Genomic DNA, 16,197 nt, shown 5'->3' on the forward strand with positions numbered 1-16,197 from the left:
AGAGGTGTTCAAAAGGTCTTATAGTGGGGTAAAATTGACAGCACTCAAAAGGTTGTCAGCCTCACAACACTTAGTTTGGTGTAACATTTCATCATTAAGTTGAGGCGCATTACGACAAAGATTTAAAATAAAGCTGCCAGGAGGAATGTCTTTTCATTGCTATTAAGAAGTAATGAAGGTTTGTTTGTTTTCCTCTAGTTTGCTTGCTTAAATGTATTTTATGAAGAATACAAACACACAGCATCTGCCAACACACTAAAAGACCAAAAGGACTCTGCGATGAATAAAGAATGAAGAGAGAGGAACTCTAAAGGCTACGATTCATGTTCGCTGACAGACAGCTTCTACATTGCAAGCGATTCATCGCACTGGATTCTGGGTAATCGGGGCACCAGGATTCAGACAGACAGGGAAATCAACTTCACTGGTGTCATCACAGCAAAGATTTTGTCTCCCACTGCTCACTGCCTACGTTTATTTAGTTTGTCTTTGTGTCAAGAGTTTGGAAAAGTAAATCTGACTTAAATTTTGCCTCAACATTTCACAAGTAAGGGTAAGCAAGAACATTTTGACAGCTACTGTTACAGTATCTATATGCTGGAATGCAGGAAACGGCCCTACAGAATGAAACAAATAATTAAAGCACCATCCTTTTCATCACAAATTAAAGTAAATTCAGGGCATTACTGCACATTTCAAGCATTTTAAAGATAGAACGTGGGTACCTTTGGTCTTGGTGGCAAATAGGAGGGTCATGTTAGCGAAGAGATCAGGGCTCTCAAACTTCTCTTCTTTGACTTTAATCCAGAAACAGTTTTCTGTCATTTCCTGAGGCACAATCTGAAATTACACAGGACGTTAATTCAATTTTCAATCAGCGCTAGTAATTAGCATACCAAAGCCATTGAACACTTAAGTATAGATGTATTCTATATTGGAAAAAAAGAAGAAAAAAAACATGTATCTGGAACACTTTCTATTTGAAACTTCAATTATGTATCGGTTTTCCAGTCTACTTCTACAAAATAAATCTGCTTGATAAACACAAATTACTCAAAGATACTTGGCATCAAGTTCTATTTACTGAAATACAGTTACAAGAATAATTATGTAGAATAAATATCTGATTAACTCAGGATTTTGCCTCCCATATTGTTTACTACTCCCAGGGAAAATAAAATATTTTCAAAGGAGCCAGTCATAACACACCCTCATTGCTCTCAAGTGTTATTTTGATTAGCCATGTCTTAGTTTTTCTTACAAGATATCAGATAAGTATTGTACCAGTTGTAGTTAAGCATTATGAACAATGGAACAGTCCTCTAATGATGGTGGTGTTGTCCTCTTGTTCTGCACTGTCATCAACATGTAAAATACTGACTGACACACACAGCCACTTGTATGAACTGAAGCTGCATTTTTATCTATGACAAAAGGTTTATTATGAAGATATTCATATGTAATAAATCCCTTGGGCAAACCTTTCCTAGAAAATTAGACTCTGATGAAACTTGGTATGGATTTTATTCAAAATGTTGCTTAAATTCTACGTGTGATTGGTTGAGTGAATGAAGGCTCTTCTAAACTATTAACTATTAGATTAAATGTGTGGCACAGACCGTTGCTACAAGAACTTCTGGATGTAGTTCACAGTGACCTACTTTTTCAAGGCACTTCGACCAAATGAATGTATTAGAAGATGCTGCTCTGCAGTTCTACCTCCAATTAATACATTCCACATAATAAACCACAGATTTAATTAAAATGTAATTACTGGATCTCAATTTCAAATGATAGAGTGACCAGATTATGCCACTTTGCTGAGCAGATGCAGAGCTTGATCACAGGAAAGTAATTCTACGAATTCAGCTGTTGAATTTAGGTTTGAATGTTCATGCATCACACTTATCATATAAACAGAATGTTCATGGGGTCTGGCCATCCTTATTTGTGGAATAACTACAATACTATATGCACATTCATGGTGTAGCCTTTATTAGTCCAACCAATCGGAGTACAGACCTCATGCAGAATTAGGTCACCATGCTCCCGATTCTGATGCCCTTGAGAATGAGCAAAGCAATACCAATTGTTCTCAAGATGTTAGTGTGACAATCATATGTACAAACATACCTTTCCACTGTATCCCACAGAGATAAAATCTGCAAAGGTTTTTTAATTGGTAATTTTATTTATGTATGCATGTATTTATTTATTCACTTTTTGTCTGAAAAACAATCAATACATTTCCCCTGCACATGAACCAAAACACAAGGCAGAAAAAAAATCCATGAAGTAGCCTTGATCAAAACAGATAAAAGATAAACCTGCCTCAGTATTGACCTTTTCAGCTCTGCTAGCTTCCCGTCACTGCTGGCAAAAGTGTGGCTTCTATCGCCATGCATTTGACTCCAAATGAGCCGGTTTTGCAGGAAAACAACTCCTTTTTATTTTAGTCTTGCCAGGTCCTCAAACAAAAGAAATGTATTTGTCTGAAAATATTTCTACAAGAGTGTACAGTTTTGCTTGTACCCTTTCAAAAAGGTCCCATCCCCCCATGATGGGTATGGGCAAGGAAGCAGCTTTAGGTAAAATGGCTTGCGCGTATATATTGGACCCTTAAACACCATGCTGAGATTTTGGTTTTATCCCAAGGCCTGATGGACCCCACTGGTCCTCTGGCCACATACTGAGCCATAAGCATTGTCATACTTATTATTCTTCAGGCTACTTTGGACTTCTTACATGAATCTCGAACACCTCCTGCTCTGAGAAGAATTAATACATTGTAGTTACCAAGCAAGTCAGATCCTTCAGGAAAAACTGCTGTGTTTGAAAGAGTATCTCTGAGATATGGAAACTGCAGAATTTGCATAGTTAACGCACAAGTGAATAAGTTATTTCTTGTAGGTAGTAATGAGGCCCATATTTTGGGGGTGACCTGAAGATCTAAATTAAAAAATAGAAGACATGCTTGGATCTGATCAGTGCACAACTTTAATTATATGAAGTTCACTTTTCATGACTCATAGATAAGCTGTAATTAAAGAGCTGTGTGGGGGGGGGGGGGGGGGGGGGGGGGGGGGGGGGGGGGGTGGGGGGGGGGGGGGGGGGGGGGGGGGGGGGGGGGGGGCACATGGGGGGGGGGGGGGGGGGGGGGGGGGGGGGGGGGGGGGGGGGGGGGGGGGGGGCACATGTCTGATCTCTATGTCAACATTTTAAAGGCAGCCTGACATCTATAATGAATGGGGCATGAAAAATAAACAGCATTGAGTTTACAGCAGCTATGAGCGAGAACAATCAGACTATTGATTTTTTTTTTTCCCCCTAGTAAAAGTCAGGCAGTTTACCCTTGACATTTAATAACTGTTTTACAATCTTGACTTTTAGATTTTTATTGTCAATTATTAATTTGAAAACCATTTAAATATTTCAGGTAGCAGTTAGAACGGCAGACACAGGAAACTTTTTGCTACCCTTAAATGGCATGTAGGCTTTTTAAAGTTACAAGACATACCATAAATTCATAAGCATGGGTGGAAACTGAAATATTAATTCTCTGTATCACAGGTGCTCACAAGCTACAGACCTGCAATACAAAACTAGGTTAAATAATACCCAGTCTAAACATATCCAAAATATGAAAGTAGCTAATCCCAAAATACTGCATATATATGTGCAAAATGATTGAATTAAAAAAAAAAAAAAAAAAAAAAAAAAACACATCACCATATTAAACTAACTACAGCCAGGGCGTTCCACACTTTCAAACCTTGAAAAATGAATTACTTTTCAAAAGGACTTAAGGTGCTCACTGTAGGAGCAAAACAAGCATGCCAACACAAACTAAATCAGACACACTCACAGCAATTAGTTCATATTCCAAACCAGTTCCCCAGAACTAATTATAGCATTTTATGCTCTATATTGATGAATCCCCTCTGCAGTCCTAACGTGTATCCTACTTTCTTAAAAAAGAACTACTCTGACATAGCCCCAGGTCACCTGCAACAACTTTCTCAAAATAAACACAAAAAATACATGTTTCAGCCAGATTATCAACCACTTCTCTAAAGTGCTTTAAAACAGATATTCCTAAGTAATTATCAAATTATCTCAAGAAAACGTATTGAACATTGTAACATTGTTCTATTTTAACTTCTGTAAACCTATTGTCCTGTCCACATGGGGTTCAGAGCACAAGTTCTTGCCAGATTTCATACTGTTCCGTCGGCCTCAGACACAGGCTAAGCAATCATTTACTTTTCCGTAAACTTGTTCTCTTCCCATGGGTAGGTGTTCTAACCATAGGAGAAATTACATTACAACACCTTGAGGCTACAATCTTAAGCGTGGCTGCTTGAAAATCAGTTACATGCTAAAAAAAAAAATAATTGTTGCCGCACTTTATCGCTCTTGGCTGCTTTAACTTTCAGTGCATTTTTTTTTTCTTCCTTGATGCAGATGGAAGGGTCTCCAGTGGGGGATTTAAAGAGAAGCGAGAGCTATAAAAAGCAATTCCTGCTACCTTGGAAACTTCTGGCCTGTCACTATGGGCGGGTAAAGACATTGCTAAATGTATGCTGCTGCCACCTCAGTTCCAATTAGAAGCGGATAAAGATTTGAAGTATAACATGACAGCACAAAATCACCACATGTGTACCCTTCTGTCAAAGAGAAAATGCTGTATCCATCATATTTAATTTTTTATTTAACTAGACATATATGTATGTATTTAAATGTGTGCATTCCATAGGTAACGCCATGCAAGTTATGAGAGAATCCTTAGTGAAATGCTGCTTCAGAGTTCATTAGAATTATAAAAATCAAGGTGTATGCATTTCAGTTCTCTCTAGAATTTTGATGCACCGCTAAATAAGGTGTTTTGTTCAAGCAGCTATTTTAGAATGTGCTAAAAATAATGACATTCTAAGGGAAAAACACCACTCTCCACAAAATTCTAAGTGTAGTAAGAGTTTCTAATGGGGATGGGACTTCTAATTAAGGCGTCTAATTTTTTTTTTTTCCCAAATTCTCGTGGATGCTTTTTTAAAAATTACGGAAGAATTACTAACTTAAAAAAAAACCGGTGAAATTGGGTGGATTTTTTTTAAATGTATAATCAAGAAAGAATAAGTAAATAAATAAATATTCGGGTAGCAATCTGGTTTTATTTTTAAAGAAATAAACAAATGCCTAAGCGCATTCGGGTACGAAGACTTTGACGACATGTCTCTCTCCCCTCTCTCTCACACACTGTATATGGAGGCATTTCTCTTTTCCAATCATGTTTTATTTTGTAGTGGAGCTGCAAGTATAATTGCACACGGAACATACAGGAAAACTAAACAACTTCACTCCATGCTGTTTTACAAAGACTGCAAACCAACAAGCAACAACCTTAAAGCTATATTGCGGTAATTTTGAAAAATCTAATATATATATAGATATCGCGTTAAATAGGCTAAAACCCGATAATACTACTTATTTCTATCTGACAACAATAGAACAAATTGTGGGGCATAGTATAAGCATTTTGGGAAGATATTATTCAATAGCTTATTGTAATACATGTTGTCCTCTTATTTTCCTATTTGGTTTCTCATTTAAAGTTTCCATTAACTTCTGATTTTGTCTTACTGTTGTGAAGCTAATATGAGTCAAATTATTTCTCCAGTCTTCTTTTTTTAAACTCTCATAGAGACTTAGCCATATTGCATCTTTCTACTCTGATGCATTATGATCATCGACAACTTACTCAAAGCCTCCACTACTGTTTTCTGCTATTATAACAACCGTGACTTGCATAAAGAAGGAAAAACATTGAGTGAAATAGCTCGCATCACTCAATTTTCAAGGTGTGGTATCTGAAGCATAATCAACAACATACAGAAAAACATCATCTGTAATTGACAAACCCAGGACTGAAAGAACCAAAACACTGTCTAACAAGGATGAGCAATACTTGAAGAGAATATCCTTAAGGAATAGAAAGAAGAGACGCGTTGAATTGACACCAGAGCTGTCAGAAGACACAGGTGTCGTTGTCCATCAAATCAACAGTACGAAGGTCACTCTTGAAATCAGGACTTAAAGGATGTGTTGCAGTAAGAATACCTCTGTTAACAAAGGGGAACAAGACTAAAAGGCTAAAATATGCACAAGAACACAGAAATTGGACTATGGAACAATGGTCAAAGGTGCTTTGGACTGTTGATGGATGGACAATGACACCTGTGCCTTCTGCCAGTGCTGTTGTCAATTTAACACTTGTCTTCCTTCTATTCCTTAAGGGTATTATCTTCAAGTATTGCTCATCTTTGTTAGACAGCTTTTTGAGTCTTCCAGTCCTGGGTTAGAAGCAGGTGACTGACAAGTACATAGCATAAGATCTTTTATGTCAATGCTTTATAAACGCGATATACAACAGCAAGGGCAGATGTATCACAGTGAAGTTATATACTAACTGATAAAGAAAAGAAAATGCAGTAGACTGCAAATAATGGTTTGCCTGGACTGCAATAATACCTACAATCTCAATATAGTTCAATATAAATTCAGTCATTACACAGTAGCTATTTTGTTAACAGTGTTATACACAAGTTATCACGGCTAACAAAGATGTACAGACATTCAGTGGCTTGTCTTTTCCACTCAGAAAAAGGGCTGTTTTCTATCTGACCCCAATTTGTTTTAATATATGTATAATAATAGAAGACTTTAACGGATGTTGACCTGTAGCTGTAACTATGGACTTCAACCTGGAAACTGTATATTAGACACTGATACTCTCACAGGACGAATGTATTTTTCTTCAGCTTCCCATAAAACCAAAACCAAAACCAAACAGGACCCTTAGACCTGGTGTGCTGCGCTTGACTGTCTTGTGCAAAATAAAAACCTGAGGAACCGAGAAACTACTGTATAAAACAATTACCTCAGCCCATATGTTCCAGCTGTGATATCGAAACAAAATGAATTGAAAGCAGAGAAACTGCCTGGGGTGCGAAATACAGCATTATTAGTTTAGAGAGTATAAAAAAAAAAATCTTCACATTCACAATGGTACAGCGTGTTCCTTGTGCATGATTTATTACATTTAGATTTTATATGCAATGCATGGACAGGTGGCACGTGGAAATTGCAATTTGCGCTTGTAGTGTATAACACTGTATACACCTGACATTTAAAGTAGGCCAGTACTAAAGCCACAATGTCTGCCACTAGACAAACATTTCAGCTAATGCCTTAATTCTAATACAGTGTCAACATTACCAGAAAAGTTTGTCTACTTGACTCTCTCATAGTTTTACCTCAAAAAGCCAACAGAGCATGGCAATATCATGCAATACCTTGGACCAGTTAGCTCTCTTCATGGCAGCTTCAGGCTTGTACACCTTCTTAGGCTTCAGTCCATAAGGCAGTTTGATAACAGGAGGTGGGGGGGGACCTCCGAACATGGGTGGAGGTGGGGGTGCCCCTGGACCCCCTGGGGGTGGCGGCTGGGGGGAATCCCCCTTAGGGCGTCACCTCCCCCCCTCCCCCTCCTCCCCCTGTGGGGACCCCCTCCACCTTCTCCTCCCGGTGGAGGAGGTGGGATTCCTGCCACAGCACTGGTAACCTAGAGGAGAAAAAAAAAAAAAAAACATCCATGAGAATCCTAGAGCTGTTTCCTAGATTGTGGGTATTAATGTGTCTAATATTCATGTATTATTATTATTATTATTATGATGATGATGATGCAGATTTGTGTAACATTTATGACAGTGGCAAACTGTATGTGTAAATGTCTTTTCTATTGCACACTGCTGGTAGAATTTAGTTAAGTGCCTGAACCCATAAATTTGATAATAATAATAACAATACATAACAAAAAACAAAACTACAAGACCTGGTTATTTTCAAAAGTAAAACCTTTTTATTTATTTTTTATTTAAAGGCTGTTATATTTTTCCCCCTGCCCTACTCTGTTGTGGGATGATAAAAGTGTCTGCGTTTTTAGGCCAATCCTTTGCTCCCTTGGGCTCTGCTCCCTGCGCCGTGGATGAATTTATATAAACGAGCAGCTAACATGACAGGCACATTTACAAGCATCTCATTTCCTAACAGCGAGCCAAAGGTTAACACTCAAAGGTACCATTATTAATATATGTCCACCTTGCGAACAGACCTGTGGATGGGAAACTAGGTCAGTCGACTAGTGGATGAGCTGGGTAGGTGACGTGACCGATAAGAAGGGCTCGGAGTGAAGTTGTTAAGCTTTATAATGCTGTCTTTACTCATGAGATCAGCACCTCACCAGACAGGCAATAATGTGCAACATGTAACAGATCATGTAATGAAAATGATATTTAAGGTTGCAAGATAGAAGTCTTTAATGCAAGTGTGTGAAGTACAAGCTTTATACTACACACTCTGTAGTTGGTAAGTCTCATGAATAAGGAGTGTGTCTTGGCCCTAAAGAATAGATGTACACTGAGCTGCTTGGTGTCACTCCAAGGAAGAAGAGACACTCAATGGATCTGAATTCAAACGTTGCTGCTTTATGGCCGATTTTCTCAATTCCTGACTGGACCCTTTGGATAGATATCCTGCTACAGACAAACTACCAGCTGTAACATTGGGTAAAGACATTAAATTATATATACTGTATAATTACAAGCACACTGCATGTAAACATTAGTGCCTCTGTTTTCAACCAAAGAGCGTTGGCCTTTCATTTTCACACCACAGAGCGGCTCCTCTTGCGCAAGCGCTTTTATTTTTTTGTTTTTCAAAAAAGCCCATTTGTGTGAATGCGGGCATAACACTTTTTGAAGAGCACTGCAAACCATGTACAGGCATTGATCGCTGGTAGCTTGGGTCAAAAAGAGGGCAAGTCTGTCTTCCTAATGGCCCCTTTCCTTCTAATGCATTAACTAGCTTGTTCATTTAGGCTCCTGATTAGCAAGCCATAGCCTTCAGCAAGCAGTTCCTATCGCAAGGCAGCAATATTAACAGCTAACCCTTCCACAGGAGCAGAAGAGCACTGCGAAGAAGAATGGCAAATTGGTTTGTCAAGAACCACTGGATTTCGCATGCAGCGATGAGTCAGGAAATTAAGTGGGAACTTAGCATACTTAAAAACTTTTCCTGATAATCATAAACGGATATTTAGCAAGTGTGTTTCTTTTTGGCACCTGAAGATATTAATTGGGGTATATTTTAATGATCTAAACCAGGGGTGGGCAAGCCAGTCAAAGCGTTTGCTTTAACCGCAAGACTTAAATATCTAAGTCTTAGTTAAATAATTCATTCGCCTATTAAAGCCAGAGTGGAAAGACTCCTTCAGGACCAGAACTGGGCATCTGTTATCTAAACAGGTTGTCTAAATATGAATCTAAAACACCCACCAAGATTACCTATGGCCTTTCTTATTAAAGGGAATATTGAAGCTGCAAATGCTATTTATTTATTTATAGAACTTTGCAATCCTTTTAAATGGTTCAGAGTTTGGTCCAATTTCTATTGCTTTTGTTCACAGAACAGTTGACCAAGCTGCCACCTTGCATGTAGGCAAGTTTTGTTTATTATGGACTGGATATCTTCCTGAAATGTATGTTTAGATGCTATAGTCCAGTTAGCTTTATAAGGAATAATAATAATAATAATAATAATAATAATAATAATAATAATAATAATAATAATAATAATACATTTAAATGGTAACTTTGGTTGTTAGTTTTCAGGGGATTTCCAACTCACCTTTCAGCCTTGGCTAACGAGGATTTCATTACAATTCCTCTCACAGGCTAACCTCTACTTAAATTACCGTTGATGTGCTAAAGCAAATGGCACACCTGAGTGACAGCGTGTGCAGTAGTCAGACCACTAATGCCAGAGGATGCCTGTGGCTAACCCAGGGCAGGCTGTCCCAGAAGGAGTCAATCCTTCAAGCTAAAACTCAGAAGATGGAGAAGGGGAACTGAACTGTCATTTAATAAAATCAACTTCTACCCGTGGGGTGATCAACCTTATCTTGCACGGGTTTGAAGTCTTAACAGACTGCTCTGGCATACAAAAATAGTTAATTATTCTGTCTGTTCCTATTCCCAATCAAAAAGTGGGAATTTGTTAAAAATGTATTTATTCAAAACTAAAGATTCTGGAAATCTGGATATGTGACTGAGGCAAGTTGATGGATATTTTGCTTGCACTTTTCAAAGTGGTATATATACACCGTATATATTGTAGGTACGGATGTAATGAAGACTGTCACTGCATAGAGGCTCAGTCCATTGCAGATGTACAGTATATGTGTGTGTGTGTGTGTGTGTGTTTATTTTTTTTTTTTTTTTTTTTTTTTTTTTAACAGTTTGACCATTTTTTTAAACTTTTAAATTGCATTCCCTGTCTCAGGATGGTTTCACATGTACCCGCATGGACCTCTCGGAACTACATTCTGCATCATCCTCCTCCTTTCACATACGTAACTGAGATGGATTTACCAGTAAGCAGGAGGATGATGGGAAATGTAGTTCTGAGGAGGTCCATGCGGGTATATGTGAAGCCATCTTGAGGCAGGGAATGCAATTTAAAAGTTTAAAAAAGTGGACAAAATGTAGAAAAAATCATTTAAAACAATATACACACCTTACGTAAACAATTGTAGCAACAAATGGGAACGTGTAACAAAATAAAATAAAAATGTCCTTATGTACCCTTTAAATACTTCAATATTCCTCAAGTTTTGTGTGGAGGTGTACTTTGACTTTTGCATAAAGAGAAACAAACTGTGCAAAGAAAGAGAGAACAGGTTGCAAAATAAACAAACAAAAAAGCTTAGGATCCAAAATGTGTTGCAATTATTTTACAGAATAACATCCACCTGTCCACCATCTGTTTCACAGGCATTCTTTGGCGCCTCTTTTTGCCTGCTTCTCTCAATAGCTAGCTAGATAGGTATAAGACAGACACACAGACAGACAAGCAGGCAGTTCAGACAGAGAAATCAGTACATTTAATTCAAAAGGCAGAAGGAGGCATATAACGTTAGGAATAAGCAGGTAGTAAGCAGACAAAATTATCAAGTAGGTTTAACTGAGTAGCGAACTAATACAAGTTCTCATTCAGATTCATTTTTTGTGGTCCCCTGGATTGCAACATTTCATACAGCAGTACAATACCGGAAATAACCTCTTTCTAGTCAGGTACTGTATTCCAAATTTACAGTACTTTCATTTGAGCTGTCCACACATTAGATAATCAGTTGCAAAGCACAGCATGCTTCTCCTATGAAATACCTGCCTGTGTAGCAAAGGACTGCTTTTGATATTTGCACAACATAAGTATGATACATATTTTATTAATGGGAGTCAAACAAGATTTTCTAACTATGAAGCCAATATCTCCCACTGCAAGACTTAATTTAGCTTAAGGGCCCAAATTAATTCTAAATGGAAATTAATTTACTTCGGTAGACCACATTACCAAATCTGTCTTTATTTGAGTTTACATTCCCCATAGGCGGTGCAGAGAAGTGTTCCCTTAAAATCTCTAAAAAGTGAATATTACATATTTATTTCCTTCTCTGCTAGTTTTTAGTCCCTCTGTGTTTCAATACTTTGCATCCCATCCTCATGTCCCTCCTCTGCCCCCACCCCTCCCACTGTTCTCTTCTGATGCCAGGTATTGATTTTCTCAGGAAGACTTTGAATTCCCTTTGAATCCCTTGCTTCAAACCAAGCTTCTATAAAAAAAAAAAGGGGGGGGGGCATCTGGCTGCACCAGCAGCAGCAAGACTGTACTTAAAAATAAATAAGGGGGTGCATTCTGTAAATACAGTTGAGAGGCCTTGGCTCACTGGTGTCGGTGGGTTTGCAGAATTTAATAATAATGAGAAAAAAAAATGTAATGTTGCTGAAAGTGTTCTGGGTTCAAACCTTTTTTTTTTGTTTGTTTTCTAAATAACTACTGAATTTTACAGAGTTAACTGGCAACTTGCTCAAGCTGCTTGTGGACAGGTTACTAGTTGCTAGGTGATGTCTGACCCACAGCAACAGGGAGATCCAACCAGCATCTTATGTTATGCATTATAAATATGGTATTTCATTAAAATACATGTTAAAAATAAAACTACTGCTTCAGCCAATGGCTTTATTGTCCAATTGCTGGTAATATGTTATTATTTATGTGGCAGAGCAAAGCTCTGCCCTTTAAATTGGCAGGGATGGGGTTAACTTCCCCTACCTGCCTGGGTTTATTATGTTCAGGTGGCTGGGGTTGATTAGTTGATTAGGTTGATTAACGATCAATCAGCGCCCAGCCACCTGATATAAAAGGAGGCCTCTGCTTCTCATTTGGAGAGAGGGAGCTGAGGAAGCAGGTTGTTTTTTTTTTTTGGTTGTTTAGAAAGTTTGAATCCAGTGAAGGCATTGCCCAGCCTGGAAACTGTTATTTTTGTAAGTTTTGCTTTTTATCTTTTTTGTGTTTAAATTGCTTTGTTTTGGCCCTTGTGCCCTTTCATTTTGTGTTTATTTATAATAAAAGTATATTTGTTTGAACTGAAGTCTGTCTCTGGGCCTCTATCCACTCGCCAGCCTGCCACAATTTATTTGACACCTTTCTTATTCTCGCTTTTGGCATCTATCAAACAAAGCAGCATTAGTGTGTGTATATCGTTTGGAACTCTAGTCTTTACTTTTGTCAAATTGTTTTAATATTTATGCAAAATACAAATGTTGCTGTGGCAGTGTGGCAGAGTGAAAGCCCTGCCAGTGCGCGGGTGTGTGTTGTGTGGGGAGTATTAGGTGGCAGGGAGGGGGTTATATCCCTCCCTGCAAAAGCATATAGGGATGTGGCTGGAGCCGTGAATTGAATAAATGATTAATTAAGGCACTAGCCACAGGTGTATACATAGGGTGATCATGGGTGTTAGTTTAGGGTTTAATGATGGTGAAAGGATGGTGATTGCTGGTGTGCAGTTTGTTGTTTTGTAGTGTTGTTTTGATGTGTTGTAAATGTAAATAAACGTGCATAAGCGGTTAACTGGGGTGTTCCTGGTCTCAGAGTCTCCTTGCCGACGCACCTCATCACAGTTGCTTAGAGTTGCTAGTAAAATATATATGTAGTCTACCAGCTATTCTATTTGTATACTAACCTAACCTTGAGCAGAAAAAAAGAGTACATCTAATTAAATAAATGGAATTCAATATTTAAAGTCTTTGAGACCCGAGTACTGAATCCCTGATTCGAAGTTAATTTAAAAGCTCATCTTTATTGAGGTACACAAAAGAGTACACAGTACACATGTGATGGCATTAACAAAGTAACGGAAATATGGATTACTCAAATGAGAAAATGCACCCACTCTGTTTATTCAACTCCAAAATCAATCTGTATTTTTAAACTGAATGAGACCTTTCTGTTTAAACTGCAGCTGCCCCATAATGTTGTGCTTTTGAATTGCACATTGAAAAGGGTAGAACGCCACTCTGCTGGCTAGATGTTTGTGACACAATATTCTTATCACAAGCAGCCCATCAAATCACCATTTTTTTCCTAAAACACCCATACATCTATCATTGGTGTTGATTTGGTCCTACTGTAACTTCCACTATTAATTTAAGTAGATTAACCTGTCTGTAAATAACATTTACATGGCTTACACTAGAAGAATGGGGACAGCAACTGAAGTAAATGTTACTTTATATTTCTGGTAACTTGTGAAATTTTTAAGAATAGCAAAAACATTGTGTAATATTTGAAGTATGACAAAGTGCAGAAATATACAAAAATAGGCTACACATTCATGATTCGAGCACTTGCAGTGAGTGAAATTCCCTTTTCGGAATAAGGCAGGGAGAGTGATGAAAATGGCTGTTTGCTGGACAGAGCAGCAGAGTGTTTAACTGGAATTGAGTCATGAATATGTGGAGCAACAATTGGTTTGCAGAGTGAGTGATGAGTGAGTTTCACGTAAAGACCTGGTAACAAGTAGTGACAAAGGCCCTTAGTGAGATGAACTGGGGAGGAAGGGCTGCACACAGACTGATTAAATGCTTGGACTGAGTGGCTGCACAAACCCCAACATACTCCAATGGCAGTACAGAGGTGACGATTTTGGTCATTTAACAGAATAACAGAATAAATTACAAGGTTGTCTCAGAAGGCAGGGATGGTGACAGCAGCCACTTTTCTTCAGTAAACCTGGTGAAGGTACTGTGTGGGTCTTTGGCTGGCTGCAACATGGGGTATATGTATTATTCAAATGTTTTTCTTTTTTAAAAGCTCTCTTGGCTAAAGAAGCAATATCATATTTCAACTGAAGGTTTTATCTGCAAAAGACAAATTTAATAACAGCAAAAGTAAATTGCCGCTTTGTCTCCAAGCAGATCAGACCATACAATTGGGTTAAGCACTGCACACATTTTCTGTGGTTGGTAAATCAGGTTTTTTTTTTTTTTTATTTGTCTTCATAAGAAGAGAACAATGTAAAGCCCAAAATTGTAAGACAATATACCTATTTTAATAATGCAATGCTGGGAAACTGAAACTAAATAATTTCTAATAAAGAGGGTTACTTTTTTTATTGTTCATTTGGGAGTTCACAGCCTGGCTACCATTTCAATTGAATGATCACTACTGTATATTAAGCTCTGAAAATACCTTGGAATTAATACTTGCTGTCACCTTGCTACCGAAATGTATCACAACTTACATTCAGAGGGAAAGGACAGCAATGTGATTTTTTTTTTTTTTTTTTGGGGGGGGGGGGGGGGGGCACGTGTCACAGCTACCCCCCACCGATCCGAAACCCCTCCTGCATTCAGCGTGAAGTGTGTTCAGTGATCACTCAAAAGGAAACTTCACACAATATCACTATTTTGAAATGCTGCATCCTGGATTACACTTCCTGTGAGGTGGGTCATATGGTCTGAGTGCAACAAGACCCCTGGATGGAAATTAAGTCCCAGGAAATAGCAACTTTTAATCTGCAGGATTCCACTTGGACATTTGTTAAGAAGAAGAAGAAGAAGAAGAAGAAGAAGAAGAAGAAGAAGAAATACATTATACTTTATTATTCTCAAATAAATCAATTCTCAAATAAAAGATATTGGCTGAAATCTAATATTCCCAGTTATTCCAAGCAGACAGATTTTTAGAATGGTGAGCATTAGTAATGTGTAACGACATTAAGTCTATATGTTATATCCCCATTACCTGGGCCTGCAGTGACTGGATCTGTGCTTCCAGCTCTTTGACTTTCTCCTCTCGTTTCTGGAGCTCAGCCTGCGCCTCCTGTCGAGCTGTGAACTCTTCATCAAACTGCAACGATCAACACAACAAACACACTCATCCATCTTTACACTACATTAAATTATCTTGGGGCGGTTTTAAACAACAGCACAGATAACGCAATAGGATCAAAAGACTTCCTTAACCCCATCCCCTATCCGTTTGCTTGCTTACTGTGCACCTTGATTTTCATTTCCAGTGACGGCCCTAACCTTTTCGAAAAGTGACCTGTGGCAGACCAGTGTTTTCTCTGCCACTCTGCTGTCTCCCTTAACATGTTTGGTGGACACCTGAAACATTCCCTGACATTTGCCACGGCAGATGAGAGCGCTCGAATCCTTTCATCTGGGAGCTAAATCTGCCCTCAACAGTTGTGTGCTTGCTTGTTGCATCCATAGCTACTATCAGTTTGTGCAGAAATATTATCTATTCCATACACGTAACACCTAGAGCTTTTTCCACCTGTAGTCTTACATGTAGTTAATTTCATATGTGTATTACAGGTATGTAGTATGAACAAAAAATATATAAATTGGGAAGCCAGCTAAAATAAGGAACAACTTAACAACGTAAGTGATGGTGTTATTATTAATTATTGAAAAACTGGTGATGGAGCTCCTGTGTCTTAAAATTGGTACACTGCATTTAACACATGAACTGTTTGTTTCTGAAAATTACTTTAAGTATTAAATACTACATCGTTGTAAAGGGGGTAGTTATGGCAACTGTATTATGAAACGCTGATGAGCTTAACAGTGCATAGTAACTTTAGACTCCAAGCTGGGCGTTCCCAAGGTTACCTTAGTCTAAGTATGTAAACATAATGGCTTCAAACACATCAAACTGGATTTTTTTTTTTTTTTTTTTTTTGGTGGGGTGGGGGTTGGTAATACTGAGGCCACCCCACTGCAGAAATCCAGC

The 16,197-nt window shown here is 38.3% G+C and overlaps 1 protein-coding gene across 1 annotated transcript in view; it reads right to left on the minus strand.

Moving 5' to 3' along the window:
* Positions 1 to 16,197, minus strand: part of diaph2 (diaphanous-related formin 2) — a 448,520-nt gene that overhangs the window by 262,858 nt on the left and 169,465 nt on the right. Inside the window, exons 17-20 of the mRNA XM_041253971.1 lie at positions 15,202 to 15,306; positions 7,573 to 7,621; positions 7,353 to 7,528; positions 726 to 840 (exon numbers count right to left, since the gene is read on the minus strand). Coding sequence (XP_041109905.1) covers positions 726 to 840; positions 7,353 to 7,528; positions 7,573 to 7,621; positions 15,202 to 15,306 — 445 coding nt within the window. The remainder of the gene's footprint in view (positions 1 to 725; positions 841 to 7,352; positions 7,529 to 7,572; positions 7,622 to 15,201; positions 15,307 to 16,197) is intronic.

This window comes from Polyodon spathula, chromosome 7, assembly GCF_017654505.1.
Source record: "Polyodon spathula isolate WHYD16114869_AA chromosome 7, ASM1765450v1, whole genome shotgun sequence".
NCBI classification, from domain to species: domain Eukaryota; kingdom Metazoa; phylum Chordata; class Actinopteri; order Acipenseriformes; family Polyodontidae; genus Polyodon; species Polyodon spathula.